Source organism: Rhea pennata, chromosome 5 (assembly GCF_028389875.1).
Source record: "Rhea pennata isolate bPtePen1 chromosome 5, bPtePen1.pri, whole genome shotgun sequence".
Taxonomy (NCBI): Eukaryota; Metazoa; Chordata; class Aves; order Rheiformes; family Rheidae; genus Rhea; species Rhea pennata.
The window spans coordinates 12965179-12979771 of NC_084667.1; the positions used below are offsets into that span (position 1 = coordinate 12965179).

The 14593-nt window shown below is 41.8% G+C and overlaps 1 protein-coding gene across 4 annotated transcripts in view; it reads left to right on the forward strand.

The window, feature by feature from the left end:
• SUSD6 (sushi domain containing 6) overlaps nucleotides 1–14593 on the forward strand; it is an 86699-nt gene that overhangs the window by 40207 nt on the left and 31899 nt on the right. For 3 of the 4 annotated variants that reach the window (XM_062576928.1, XM_062576929.1, XM_062576927.1), the window contains exon 4: nucleotides 1133–1162. The exons of the other annotated variant lie outside the window; for it this stretch is intronic. In XM_062576928.1, coding sequence (XP_062432912.1) covers nucleotides 1133–1162 — 30 coding nt within the window. The remainder of the gene's footprint in view (nucleotides 1–1132; nucleotides 1163–14593) is intronic. 4 annotated transcript variants of the gene reach the window in all.

Below are 14593 nucleotides of genomic sequence, written 5' to 3' on the forward strand. Positions count from 1 at the left end.
CCAAAATACTTGAAAGCTTCCTATCAAGTGTGTTCTAAATGGTGCGATCTCTTGCATTCATAAACATTCATAAGTTTATCCAGCTCTATTGGAAACCTATGAAAAGGTAGGTTAAGCCTTGCATTTCCTAAGATCAGATGATAGTATTATCAATAATGAAAGTGAAAAGTGTTAGTAAAAGTAGTCTTTTAAACATTTTGAAGCAAAAATAAGCAAACATCAATATCCATAAAGCAAAATTTATTTAAACTTGAAGACTAATAATGCAGACCTGATGAATCCATGTCCACATTGATTCAGGTACAAGCTGCTTTTTGTTGACTGATCACATGTGAAATGCTATGAAGCTAGCTCTTTAATTTCTAGGATTGCCATTAAAGTGATAAATTGAGTTTGAATAAACTGAAACAACTTCATTGCCATGTGTGCTCTGACACAAATGTAATCAATCTGCTTCTTGCTGTTCTAAGGTCTTTTTTGTACCAAGGTTATTCTGCACAGAAGCTCTTGGATACTGCTGCTGTTTGGTTGCATTACACAGAACAGCTTGTAAGAGCGCGGATTCAGACTTGCTGTTCTTTGGGAAGCTGTGCAAAGCAGACGTTTTCTTTGTGGTTTAAAGGAAGGAGTTTGTACAGCTAGGGGTGAATTCTGTGAAACCAAGGACAGCAGGCCAGGCAGAAGTGCGGGCAGGTGTCACGCGTGAGCAGATGATCTTGATCATAACCTGCTTGTTTCATATAAGTCTGGGTTTAAAGAAATTAGCAAGTCGGTCCAAGGAAGTACGTAGTTCTCTATGGAAATAAAGAGGCGGTTTGGGGTCAAATTCCTCTTTCCAGTCCCGTTGGAGAGTTTAGTAAAAGCCAGGTGGTACAGAGGAGCATGGTGGAGAGCAGGAGCAACAAAATAATGGCCAGACAGCAAAACTGGCTAGGAAGTATGCTCAAATAACAAATGTACTGTTACCACTGTTCCAGGCAGCACTGTTTAAGCAGCTGGTTTAAAGAAAATAATAGAAGTCTTAGCTAGACACACAACTAGTTTAATTTTAACTAGTTTTAATGGAAAGGAAGGGAGGAATTAAAACATGCCTAACAGTAATCCTAAATTTACCTTTTGTTTGTCCTTTTAGGTTGGCTCAGCAAATCCAAAGGACCTACATGTGAGTAGATTCATCTTCACTGCAGTACTGTGAGAAATGAGTGGGAGGGGTTACTGATTAATATAAGTGACTATGAACCAGGATTCCCAGTTCTACTTTGGCTGTGTTGGATGGGCTAAGATACATCTGTGCTGCATCTCTCTCATTTCATCCCCTGTATTTGGGGGAAGATGTGTCCCTCCTCCATTTGAGGGAGAGGAAGATCAAATTCATTTGTTTCACTGTGCTTTTGAAGGGATTTTTTTTTTTAACCTCCTGTAGTGCTTACCTTCTGAATGACTCAAGGAAAACAAGCAGATTAAATACTACGTTAAAACAGAAAGAGAAAGAAATATTCTTGAGTGTTTTGAGAGGCTACCTGAGAGGATTGGGAAGACAGTGAGGGCAAGGAAAAACAAACAAACAAACAAAAAAACCAAAAAAATCCACTTGTTTCCTTTAATCAAAGGCAAACATCTCATCAGAGGAGTGTGCTGTATTAAGTAGCATGACTGGATATATTGTGTTGGAATTGTTTTGGATACTCTGCTTTTCATTTTCTGTGAGCAAAAAAAAAATTAAGCCTTTCCTGTATGTGTGTTCTGGAGGTATGAAATTTTGTGAGGAATTGGGAAGCTTATTTGGCTCTCTGTATCTGTTCTATATTGATTAAAAAAATTTTTTTAAGATCTCTATGGAACACTGAAATCTGACCTGCTTAATCTGAACTTTTCTTCTCTTTTTGTGGAGGAGAGGAACAGGAACAGAGGCTGATGAGAGTGGATTTTAATGTAGAGTTTGAAAGTATGTAGGGCAAAAATCTTACTGTCTACCAAGTTCTGGTTTACAGAGAGTGGGAGATGAAAAGACCTGATGGAATCCTGTGATTCATGAATTTGTCTAATTTTGCTCTTGGTGAGATTTTAATCACTCAGCTATACCAAGTATTAAAATACCTTCAATTCTTGGCTACAGTTGCTAGCAGAAAAATATGCTGCTCAACAGTTCAGTGGTCCAGCTAGCCTGTTGGACTGGAATATGAAAGATGGAAACTAGTGGGAGTTTCACTGTACAAAAAAAGCAAGAGGGTAGCAAATGGCACAGTTCAGTCCTCTTTAAAGAAGGTATTTGCACACCTCAGTTCAGGTTCTGACACATCACCTTATTGGCTTCCCTTGATAACTGCTGTATGCTAGATTGAAGATAGACTTGTCTGTCTTTACTTCTTATGCAGCTTATTCCTGTCTCTGAGTCCTTTCTCTGCTTAAGCCCATTATTTGGGGAGGCTTTCAAAGTTTGGATTTGTCTCTGCTCTCATGGGAGAGGAAAGCTTGCTATGTTATTACCTTGTACCATTTGATGATTCCCTCCCTACTTCTATTCACTTCTGAGTCCTAAATCACATTTTTAGGATACATTGAATATTTGCTTTGTTTTCCCCGACTTGTTGGATCTATGCCCCTTCATCTGTGTAGTCGTTCACCTGATTGCTTCGCCAGGCTGTTACATTTAACTGTGGCAGCACAAGTAATCATCACCTTCTGTTCGTGCTGCCAGCTTTTACTGACCCTGCAGAACAAGAAGTTTATTTGCTCCTGAGCTGAAATTTAACCGTGGCCTGTTACTGCAATACCACTGGAATAGGTGCTGTGCAGTATATAAAGTTGAAGAACAGATAAACCTCCTCAGCGTGCTTACATGGGTGATACGGGGGAAATTAGGACTAGGGCAAGGTGGGTACTGTAAGCAGTCAGTCAAGTCTTCAGCTTTTGTGGCTGAATCTGTGGTGTTCCCTGCTGTCACAACTAGCACTCTGTGTCTAGGTGAGGGTTGCTGAAAACACTGCTGATACAAAGGGTGCTAATAGTCAAGAATGAGGGTAGGCACTTGAGCAGCAAGTTTAGAAGTGCTCGTATCTTCATTAGAGTTGTTGGAACCCAGTGACGGGATTGCGGCGCTATTTTCACTGTGTGTGAAAATCTGCATCTAAAAACCCTTTTCTTTTTGATGATCAAAACTTCTGAAGAGTGTTTCTCTTTGTCTCTAAGCAGGGATTGCTCTAAGGTAAGCAAGTCTCTGCTTTTGCAGTGTGTTCTGTTGGAGCTGGAGGACTTGTGAATTGCTCGCTTCCAGGTCTGAAGTCTTCGAAGGGACTTGAAATACCCCCCTACGTATGGGGCTACCTAGATGAATTGTAGGATGTGCTAGGTGGATTGAGTTAGCAGCATTTGTTACTGAACTGTTGAAGAATAAAATGAGCTTGTTAGTTCTGCCTAGTACAGTGATGCTTTTATGAGGGAAGGGGCAAGGGAACTGGGGAGTCCAGTGCTGACGAAAGACTGCTCAACTTTAAGAGGTTGTGAAAGTGTTCACTTGTGGCTTGCATCCCTTGACCTGCCTGGTGCTAGACGGAGATGCTTCTGTGTTTGTGTGGCTTTCTTCTCCATGGGGCCAATGCCATGAATGCAAGGAGAGAAGCATTTATCTGTTTAGCGTGATAGGAGAAGCATTCCGGAGCGGGGGGAGCAGAACCCAAAGAATTGAACAGAACTGAGCAAAAGAGCTTCTTTAAATCCTGTAGGTTTAGCGTCCTATGTCTAACCAGTCATCCTAGTTCAGTAGGGAAGGTCTGTTTCCTATTTGAAAGCAGGAACATACGTTGCTGCTGCTTTTGATACATATATTTTCCTTTTTTAAAAAAAAAAAAAAAGAGAAACATTGCTAGTTTGAAAAATATTGCCTTTCTGCAAAGCGAGATAAGCACCTCTGGAGAATGTCTTGAGTTTTGAATCTGAGAACAGGAAAGAAACATGATAGGGCTGACATACATGGAGAAAACCACAACTAGACAGCCAGAAGCGGTGGCTGCTGCTTTTTTTAAAAAAATAATAATAAAAATTGGAGAAACATTTTCCATGTCATGAGGAAATTGTCACACATGTCGTGTCAGAGACACCCTTAGGCACTCAAAACTATGCACCAGAAAAAATTAAATTGTTTTATGATTTTAAAAATATTACTATTTAAGCAACTTTGCATTTTGCTCTGCTTCCACTTCCACAGAGAAGTGCCTGTCACTCAAATAACAGGTGAAGCTTTCCTGCTTTAGATAGAGATAGAATATGTTGAAGGAAATAGAGCAGAGCTATCTAGAGACTCTTCAAGCAAACAAAAGGACTAGAAACAGATTGAGATTTTTTAGGAAAGTAATAGAGTAGACTGAAGTAAATGAGGCATCTGGGGAAAATAAGATTCTAGGGTGGAGAAGAGGGGCAGAAGGGAATGCAGGAAGGTGAAGGTTTGCACAGGTGGAGTTGTGAAAAAGATCCTAGTGGTTTAAAGGCCAATTAGTGGCTTATTGGTTAAGTAGTGTATGTCCTTAAAAAGGTGGCATTTTAGTTACGCAAGCAGATTAGAATGATTGAGAATAGTATGGCCTTGGGAGGAAGAACTCTAGCACAAATTACGCATGTGGTCTTTTTTTTTTTTTCTTTTTTTTTTCTTTTTAATGATTAGGTAAGAGTGTCTTAATGCAGAAGGATGCAAGATACAGTGTCAGGCTTGTGAGGCTTTTATATGTGCAACAACATTGACTAATCAGACTCTGACAGAATATTTTAAGAACTTGAGGCAAGGGCCTCAGGTCACAAAGTATGCATACCCTCCAGAGATTGAAGCTATAAGATGGGAACCTCCTCAAGGCAGGAGCAGAGCAGGGTGAAGATGGTGACTAGAGCAGTGACTGTCTGCCCACAAGTGCTCTGAGATAGCTGGGAATCTGGTGGAGAGAGAAACTGTGGAAGACGAGATAGCAACTGTGTGTTAATCAAGAAACAGAGAGGAATTTCAAGTAGAAGTTGCTGCCATGTTTAGAGAAATGTCCTTGACTTTCTGAGAAAGTTCTGCTTTTCTTAGCTGATGGCTTTTCTTAGCTGAGTTGTACCAGTTTTACTGTTAAGATTTGCATTGCTCATCTGCCTTATTGTGTATTTTTGTGTGTTATACCCACTGTAAAGGAAACCTTACTGTAAACAAGTCAAACCTGTTATAGCTGCTAGCCCTTGAACCCTCGTCCAGGCCAAGTATCACAGAACAGAGGAAGTTATATTTGAACTGATTAGGAAGGGACTGCTGGGGCTGCCTCTCTGTTCTGGACCACCAGCATCATCAGAGCGTCTGACCAGGTTTCCTCCTGGTGCTGCAGAGGCCTTGCTTTGGACATGTCATATCAAAAACAGTTGTTGATTCATCCTTGGTGGAGGAGGAAGGCTGGGATGTTTCTGTCTTCCACACCCACCCACCCCCAGAAGAATCCTTCAGTAGTTCAGGTTTTAGACTCACTTACCAGCTTCCTGAGAAGGACTGATAAAGAGCTGTATGAAGCCACACGTTAGATTGCAGCACAACTTGCTTCTTTTTAGAGCAAGCAAAGAACTATAACCAATGCTTGGTTTTATCACAGATAGTACATCTTCCCTTCTGTCACTTTTTTAGCTTCCTTAGCAAAGTTGCTTTGAAATGCTGCTTTAGAGCAACCTTCAGGTTTTACTGTGAACTTTTTCACGGGCTTTTAATAGATTTAGACTGTAAGAAATAATAACAGATAAGTTTTATTATTGTGTTTCTAGTCTACTGTCACTGTTTCTAGTCTACTGTCACTTTTTCCTCAACTGAGGAAAAGGAAAGTGTTAATACATAAACTGAAAAACTTTGATGTAGTCATAAGCTACCATGAGTTTGCCTTTGAGTGCAAGTGCTTCGGTGCAATCATGAAGACAGCAAGCTTCTGTTTTTCAGTTGTATTATTTAGTCATCCACTTCAACTTTCTGAAGAAGTTAGTCTTATCGCAGATGTTATTGCCCATAGCCCAAAGCGGTACTAAAACTTCCTGTGATGTAGAAATGTGATACCCATGAGCTAGCATAATGTTAGCATTCAAGTCTTCCCGCTTTGGATCTCTTTATTTGCATTTACTTCTCAAATACTCAGGCATCACTTTTAGGTTGACAATTCTGTGCTTTATTGTTGATTCTTTCCTCTATGGCATTTAGCAAGGTAGATTCCACTTTTGGAAAAGTTGGTGTCCAGCAGTGGGAGAGCTGAGCTCTTTGTCCAGGATTCTTGTTGAGTTCTGTGCCATTCAATTGTAGTGAAACAAGTAGTCAATAAGTTTGATCTGAAGCAGAGCACAGGACTTGGGAATCTCTCAGCAGCACTATGATAGCCATCCCTTCACTCTTCTTCTTTTTTTTTTTTTCCTTGTGTCACTGCTTTTAACTCTGTATGAAGAAGTAAGCTCTCTCCTGCACTATTTTGACTGCTGACAAGTTCCTGAGAAGCTGCTTTATTGTATAGATTGCACCTCTTTAGGAGGTTAGACTTAGTTATCTCTGAATAGTATCCATATAGGGCTTTGGCACGTTGTGTGAGGTGCTGTTAAGTGACCTGTAACAGTGAAGAGTTGTCATTCCTGTAGTAGGGAAGTAAGTTTCCTATTTGGGCAGAGGCTGAATCAGGTGAAATGTTGCTATTTCTATGTGATGAAAGAAGCTCTCCTTTTCATACTGCTGTTCTTTTTCCCCTCCCCACACGCTTGGTGTTGCTCTTGTAGCTTAAGCCTGAGTGTGAAGAGATGAAGGTAAAAATGGTCTCTCTAGAGATTCTTCCATGGGTAGGTTTGTTTGCAGAGTCAGTACTCAAGTCATAAGGAATTTCTCATTTTGAAGAGGAAGTGCTGAACTGGTGCTCTCCATAAGGGGGCCTTGATCCTATGTCACGTTTTTCTGAGATGACTATCACTACCGCTGTTTCTTCTTCCTTTCTTCCACAGGTTTCTCAGATCCTGGGAGTCTGATTATTGTGTGTTTTGTTAGCATCCCATCTTACACTATTTCCTCTCTGTGAGAGGAACTAATTAAAAAATAGATTCCAACTCTGAATATTGTAACTTGACTGGTAGTTTTGGAGGCCATCCTCCTCATGTCTCTGAGCACTCTTCAACTGCATGACACGTGTTCTTTAGTGCGTCTTTGTCCCTCTCTCATGTGGAGTTGCCTGGTGCATGCTGTTTCACTCTTTAATAATCCAGACTGTGCAGGGTGCGTTAGAGAGCAGACTGGGATGTTTCTTTTGACTGAGAGCAGGGAGGAAGGGGCATGTGACGGAGGCACGTGTGTTCCCAGAACTGAGTGGCCTTTTATGGAGGAAAGCTGCTGTAGAGTGGAAGGGCAGAGCTGTTGACCGTAGGCTCGTCCTTCCTCAAACTTCATGTATTTTTCAGTTTTCTCAATAGCTTGCACCCAGGATACTGAAAAAGTGGCTAGAGCTCCTGAGTTTGACTTTTTGACATCCAGAAAAGCTATGTAGAAAGTAAGGGGCAAATCTGGTATGTTCAGAGGCCCATATGGCTGTGCTCTGTGCGAACTGAGAGCTGATGGCAGCCGGTTCTGGTGGCGGATTTCTGCTGTGTGAGGAGGAGGTGTGTGTCATGGTGTCCAGACCACTGTCTGCTGGCACAAGGCAGTACCTCTGAACGAACACGAAGTGCTGTGTGGGTGTTCCACTGGAAGAGGCTAGTCCCTGCGAGAACTTCTACCTCCTCCGAGCTCTCCGGAGAACTGCCTGCCTGTTGGCGTATGCCTCCAGCTGCAGACACCGCTCAGGGATGGAGCACCTTTTCAGAGCGCTGTTTTTCCCATCAGCATTGCTTCTGGTTTCATTCTGTTTTAACAAGCTCTTTTCTAGTTATGAGCTGATGCAGTGTGAGAACTGAGCACGTCGGGGGCAGGTGTGTGACTGCGTTGAGAGGAAGGTGGTGTAGCAGCATATCATCTGGTACACGAGCGGGTCTGGCATTAGCATCCTTGATCCCCAGTGTCATTAAAAGCAAGACAGCTTAGCAAAAGCTGCTAATTTAGAGAGTTTAGGGGAGGTTTGTTCTCTGACTACAGTCAGGGTGAGCAAAGACTTAAAAGCTATTTTACTGCATACCTTTGGCTACCTGCCACTGTCTGAGGCAGGTCAGGAGTATTTCATGGTTGACTGGGTCAAGCGCTGCAGAGCAATTTAAGAGGATGAAAATGGATGTCTGTTCTGCATCCTCTGACAGCAGGGAAGCATCTATCACTACATCTGTTTCCTCCACTAAACTCTTAATTAAATTAGGTATTTTAAATGGAGAAGATTTCTCTCCTGACATTGGTTAGTGCACAGTGCTAAGGGAGGGTACCTGAAGAACTGAAATTTTTGTATTCTTCGTTTAGAAATGATTTGAGCTTAGTGGCAGCATTTCAGAGCTGCTTGCTGGTGTGCAGCCTGTGTGGACTATACCAAGCACATCTCCCTTTCCAGAGGAGCCTGTCACCTTTCCTCTTTCGGAGGCAGTAGAGGTTGGCCTCTTCATTGCAATGTACAAAGTTGCTGCTCTGCAGGTAGGCATTCAAAAACCTTAAGCGGCAGCAGGATGACGGCTCTTTCGTAGTGGGATAGATGCAGTTCCTTTTTGGCAGTGGGGTTTGGGGCTTCTGTTTCTGGAGTATTAGACCAGCTTCTCTTAATCTCATAGTGGAGTGGGAACTGCTGTAAATAGTGGCATTTGCAAATGGCAAATGTTTCAGTTTTTAACTTGTTCTTTCAGTTAATCTGTATTTCACTTGGTGCAAAACCTTAACTTGACTGACTTCTCAGCTATTGTGTTGATTGTCTCCCTTTTCTCCTTTTTTTCCCCCTTTTGTGGGAGGCTCTTATGGATGCAATAGAAAATGATAATCTTTAGGATCTCCCCTCTCCCTCCCCCAGCAAATCCTGTAGTATTTGAATCATTACATTACATTGGTATTCACTGATGATTCCCTCAGTGGAATCAGAGGGACAAAAGCTCAACAATAAATTGAAGACAAAACCAAAAAGCCCTCTGGTAATTGCTTGGTGTCAGTTGATATGTATTGCAAGGTGGCAGGATCAAATTGTTGGTGCCTGCCCTGGTCTCTCTTTGATCTCCCCATAGCAACTAGTCCCAGGTGCTTTACCATGGAAGTTGACAGCTCTCCATCCTTGTGGGGTAGCTTTCTCCATGGGTGGCATTCTTCCTCTCCCTGAATCTAGGCTGATTTCGGGAGATGTGATGACACACATGCTTATTTTGATAAGTTTTTGAGCTATACCAGATACCTGTTGTAGTGACTGTAAAGACCAGCTGTAATGATTTTTAATGTCATGTAATTGTGTAGCAGTGAAAGAGCAACCGGGGAACCTTTTGCTTTGCCCTTTTTCAAGTGCTCCCCAAGCTATCTTTAGAGTTGAGTACACGTTTAGAGAGCACAATGCCGTGGTGTGCTGCTGCTGCGCCCCAGCCCCTCGCCCCACACCCATGAATTCATCATCTTGCTCTTTCACCCCCACTTGTCAGGAGAGTCGGACAGCAGCTGCAGCTCCTGTCAAGCATGATGCTGGGCAGAGAGCTTTGGTGAGGCGAATTACAAAAGGCCCAGCTTAAATCATCTGTGTAAGGGCACAGCAGACGCTCTGTCACCCAGGCCACACCACTTGTCTTCTGGTGCTATGGTTGTAATGACATTAGCATTTCAAAAAGGGGATTACCGCAGCCCCCAGGTTCTGAGGGATATTTTGGCTGTTAATTGAAAAGCTGCTTTGTGGCCATCTTTTTTTTTTTTTTTTTTTCTTTTTTCCCTTCCCCTGAAGGGTTGGTGAAGGTGGCCACAGCATGTTAAAAGTGGAATGTTGCTGTTGTGAGGAAGCTGGTTATTTATTGGTCTAAGTGTGAACTGTTAGATGTCTGTTTGTTGTTGCTGTTTGTTGTTGCTGTTTGCCTTCTTTCTTGGTAATTTAGAGTGACTGGTTGAGAATTTCCTAGTGAAAAAGTTAAATTAAAGAGCCTGTGTTGGTATCACAACTGTATTCTAGGGAAACATTCTTAAGTTGTGCTTACAAGAAGAATGTAAAGTAATTGCACTGGTTTAGCTCTTGCATTTCAAACAATGGAAACACAGTGCATGCATCCTATTCATAGTGTGCCTTTCGGGGCTCTTGGGATATTGAAATAGCATTTTTTGCTCAGATAAGGGATTTCGGGGCAGTTCCTTGGGAAAGTGATTCTATTTGTTTTTCAACAATTTCTTGTTGAAAGGTAAGAATTTTTCTGGTGAAATCTATTTCCTCACTCTTGCATTTCCTGACTCTGTTGCATTATTCTTACTTTGGATCAATGTTCAACTGGTCTTAGTTTATTTTATAAAGTTCAACTTTCCTGTCTGATGTTTGCATTTGAAACTTGTAATGCAAGTTTCATGGTACATGCATAATAAATACATGAAGCCCTGCATACACTGGACTCTAGTGGAAAATCCTCACGGTTGCTATCTCCTGGTTCCATCAGTGGTAGAAATAATGATCAGGCAGATTGGTCATCTGTCTCTGTGGCAAGGGAGCAAAGGGAATTGCCTTGTATGCATACCACAGAGAGAGGCAGGAGTACTTTGTGCATCTTAAATGAAGTATGGGCCCTAAAATCAGTAGCTGATGAACGGTGTCCAAGGAATCTCTTTGACTGTGTGTGAGCACAGCTGATTGGTACATAGGAGATGCTAGTGGTTGCCTGGAGCCTTGTCCTCAGCAGTATTGCTAGTACCGTGGATATTGAACTAATGAATAGGGAAGAAAAGGTTTGTTTCAAGTAGGAGTGTCGTATCATACACGTAGGCTGAAATATCTGTGGGTCTTAATCATACCTCATATCCATAAGGAGTTTTCTTACCAAGTATTTTCACTTAGGGTTGACTTTGCAGTCAAGCCAGCACTACTGGCTTGAGTCACGGCTGCCCATTGCGCGGAGTTGAGCCTTGCTGCTAGGACCCACTGCAAACCCGGGGACAAACAGCTGGGTGCTGGAGTGGAAGAACTGCGTAGCGCTTCCTGAGTGGGATGGCAGGGCCTGGGACTGGGATAAGCTGCCCCTCAGCACACCAAGGGGAAGCAGAAGTAGTTTCCTCTGTAAACACAGCACAAGGTACTTGGTGTGCTGAGGAAGGAAAGCATTTAGCTTTACTATGTGAAAACAGGAACTGTGACGGGCTCTGCTGCAGGAGTGTGGTAGCTGTTGACAAGTGTGCTTATTCAGCATATTTTTAACTCTACCAATCCCCACGCCGTTTTTAGTCTCCTTATTTCTGTAGAGCATGGATCTATCTAATCTTTAACGGGGCTGGAGTGCCTTAAAGCATTGGATGCTCATTTGAACTGCACTGAGCAAAGAGGGAGCTTTTGTGTCCTCTGTTCTAGGTGAGCTAAGCAGAAAGTACAGGGTAGCAGAGCTGCAAGCCACTGTGCTCACGTTGTCTTGTCCCCTTCTTTTTCTTTTTCTGCAAGTGTGCCAGCAGACACAGCTATAAGTCTGGCTGCTCTCTTGCTGGGAAGTGAGTCACTGAGATAGTGACTGTGTAGCCAACTCAGAAATAGGCTCTTAAATTTGCAGTGAAACTTAGTTGCATGTCTTTAGGTGGCTTCATTGAGGTATTCATGTAAGGTTCTCAGTCCTCTTTCCCAAACACACACACACACACACACACACACACGCACGCACGCACATATGCTTTTTTTGGTAGCAATGGTAAAATCAAAGAAATAGTGTTGTGGCAGAAGCAGACTGGGGAAAGGCTAAAACTGAGCTGCTGTGAACTGATGTACTAGGAACTAAAGAATGCAAGAAATAACAGTTTGGCTTCTTGAGGAACTGATCAAATTTTAGGTTTATATTCAAAAATAAAACAAACCCCGACTGCTTCTGTGACTTCCTGTTCAGTTTTGGGGCAATTACTGTTTTAAGGCTTACAAGAGAAAGATAAGAGCACCAAAAAAAAAAAAAAAAAAAAAAAAAAGTGAGTAAGTGTTGGTCATAACGGTTAGTGAAATAGGGGTATCTATAATTATTATGGAGAAGAGGGGGAAAAAAAGCATGAAAGAAAATAAAATTATTTCCCATGCTCCTTGTTTAGGTTAATGAATTTAATTACTTGGAAATAGCTGGTAGCAAGCTTGCAGGTTTTTTTAATGAGATTGCGAGTTTGAAAAAAGACTCAGTTCAGTAAAAATAACTGAAGATGTGAGTAAGAACTTAACTGCTGTATCCCCTATTGCTAGTTCTTTGTATCCATAGATGTTAAGAGAACTTAATGACTCTGATGTACTGGGAAGGGGTGAGGAGAACCAGAGCAGTAAGACTGAAATTCTAAGTACAGGAAAGCAACTGAGATACCAACTTTCAGATCAATCCTGGTAATAAAGTTACTCTTTATTTTAGTTCCCCTGTCAGCACCATAAAAATTAGGAGAAATATAGAAAGGAAATCGCTGAACAGAGTAATTGGATTCCATGTAATAAGTAGTAAGAGTGAATGGCATGGGAGAGAGTAGGGAGTGCAGAATTCTGAAACTAAGATCTTTGCATGGTAAAGCTTCTGTTGAAGGTTCCTGCTTCTTGATAGTATAATTTCCACTAAATTGTTTGGTCTTTTATCAATATACATTGTTTTTTTGTAAAGTGATGTGGTAGCTAAGTAAATAAAAAGAGATATTCAAGGCCTGCCTGGATGCAACCCTGTCTAACATGCTTTAGGTGACCCTGCTTGAGCAGGGAGGTTGGACTAGAAGATCTCCAGAGGTCCCTTCCAACCTTACTGATTCTATGATTCTGAATTCAGGAAGATGTCTAGCAGCGTGGTTATGACATCAGATTCACTTAACATCAAGTGAAATTTTCTAAAGTGCTTTGTCTCACTGAAAATCAGTAAGGCAAGGGTGTCTCAAGTTGTGCAAACACTACTGAAAATTTTGCCTAGGGTCTAATAATCTGAAAGAGGAAGTTAGCATCCTGCTAGTTAATTCCTCTCCAAAATCACCAAAGCAGAAGTTGCCAATTCAAATGAACAGTTAAAGCTGAAGGTAGTAGAAGAGGCCCGTTGCTCCTGGGCAAACTAGAAACATAGAAGCATCTTCTGCTCCAGCTAAAATTGCACCCAGAGAATTAAGCTTCCCTCCGTCAGCATTCAGTGCCCCAGCCAGCTCTGGCAGCCTGTCTGCTCTCGTCACAGAATTGCACATGCTTCCGGAACCTGAAACTCTTGCGCTGCTGATAAACCGTTACTGCTGATAATTAGCATTGTCTGGGTTACCTGCAATTATGTGACATCCTCTCAGAATGGAGCATTTTGAAAAACTTAATATTTTTCCCAGAGCCTGGATTGTAAATCTATTCCCAGCAACCATGGTAGACTATGATTAGAAGTTTCCAAGTTGTGGTCTTCAAAACACTTAATAGTCCCTGTAGTCCTGGCTGCCATGTGATAACAGCTTCTTACTTTTAAACTGTTTTAATTGTATTAAAATAGAGCTTTAAATATGCTTTTGCTTTGCAGTGCAAGCCATTCTTGTAATTAGCAGGAGTTTAATATAGCTCACAAAAGAGGAGATAAGAGTTGTGCCCACCAAGGAGAAGACAAGAAGATGTGATCAGAAACTCATTCTCCATTATGGAGGAATGCTGTTATTCCAGTGTGTGCTAGTGGGGTGCGTGGGGCCTTTTGGTTAGGAGTTTGAGGAGGAGAAAAATATAACTTCAAAAAATACAGCTATAAAGAGAAAGAGCAGAAGTATAGTGGGGTTGCTCACTCTTTGCTCTGGAGGATGGACACTAGGCCTGGCAGTAGGGCTTTTGCAGGGGAGTGTTTGGAATGTTTTTCTGGAGCAGAGAAGGAGATACTGTTACTTGGTTTTTATTTAAGTGCTAAATAGTAAACATGTACTCTCTGACATTCTTCCACACTGAGAAATAAGAGTGACAGTGTCAGCTCTGTGCAGCAACTAGGTTGCAGTGATCTGCGTTCAAGGCTTTAAGTTATGCTGCTGTGTATGTGGGGGGAGGTGTGAAAGCAGTTCCTAGCATTTAATATAAGACAGACACTTCGACCCATCTCTTGAATGAAGAATTTGTTTTCTATTCAGCAATACTGACTGGGGAAAAAAAAAAAAAAAAGGAGAAAATAAGAGTCCAGTGTCATAATCCAAGTGACAGTTCCCAGTGCTTGGGAGGGCTTTGCCCTCTTCATACTAAGGCAAGATACTGACAAAGAGGGGATAGAGAGGAGAGCTGTGGGTCTATTTTTTTTTCTTTCTCTCTCTCTCTCTCTCTCTCTCTTTTTTTTGTTTTGTTTTTTTGTTTTGAGGAATAGATAGGTTTGCCTGTGGATTTGGTTAAATGCTTAAATATGGATTGTTTTCCTGTGATGACTAAATAGGTTGGGGGAGAAGGAAAGGAGAAAATTCATTTGATTAAACTGCATACTGCTTTCTGGATCAGTTGAGTGAAAGGACAGACTTCACCCATTTTCCCTGGACCTCTCATGTCCCGGATAATATGACAATAGAAAATTAGTTGGTGAG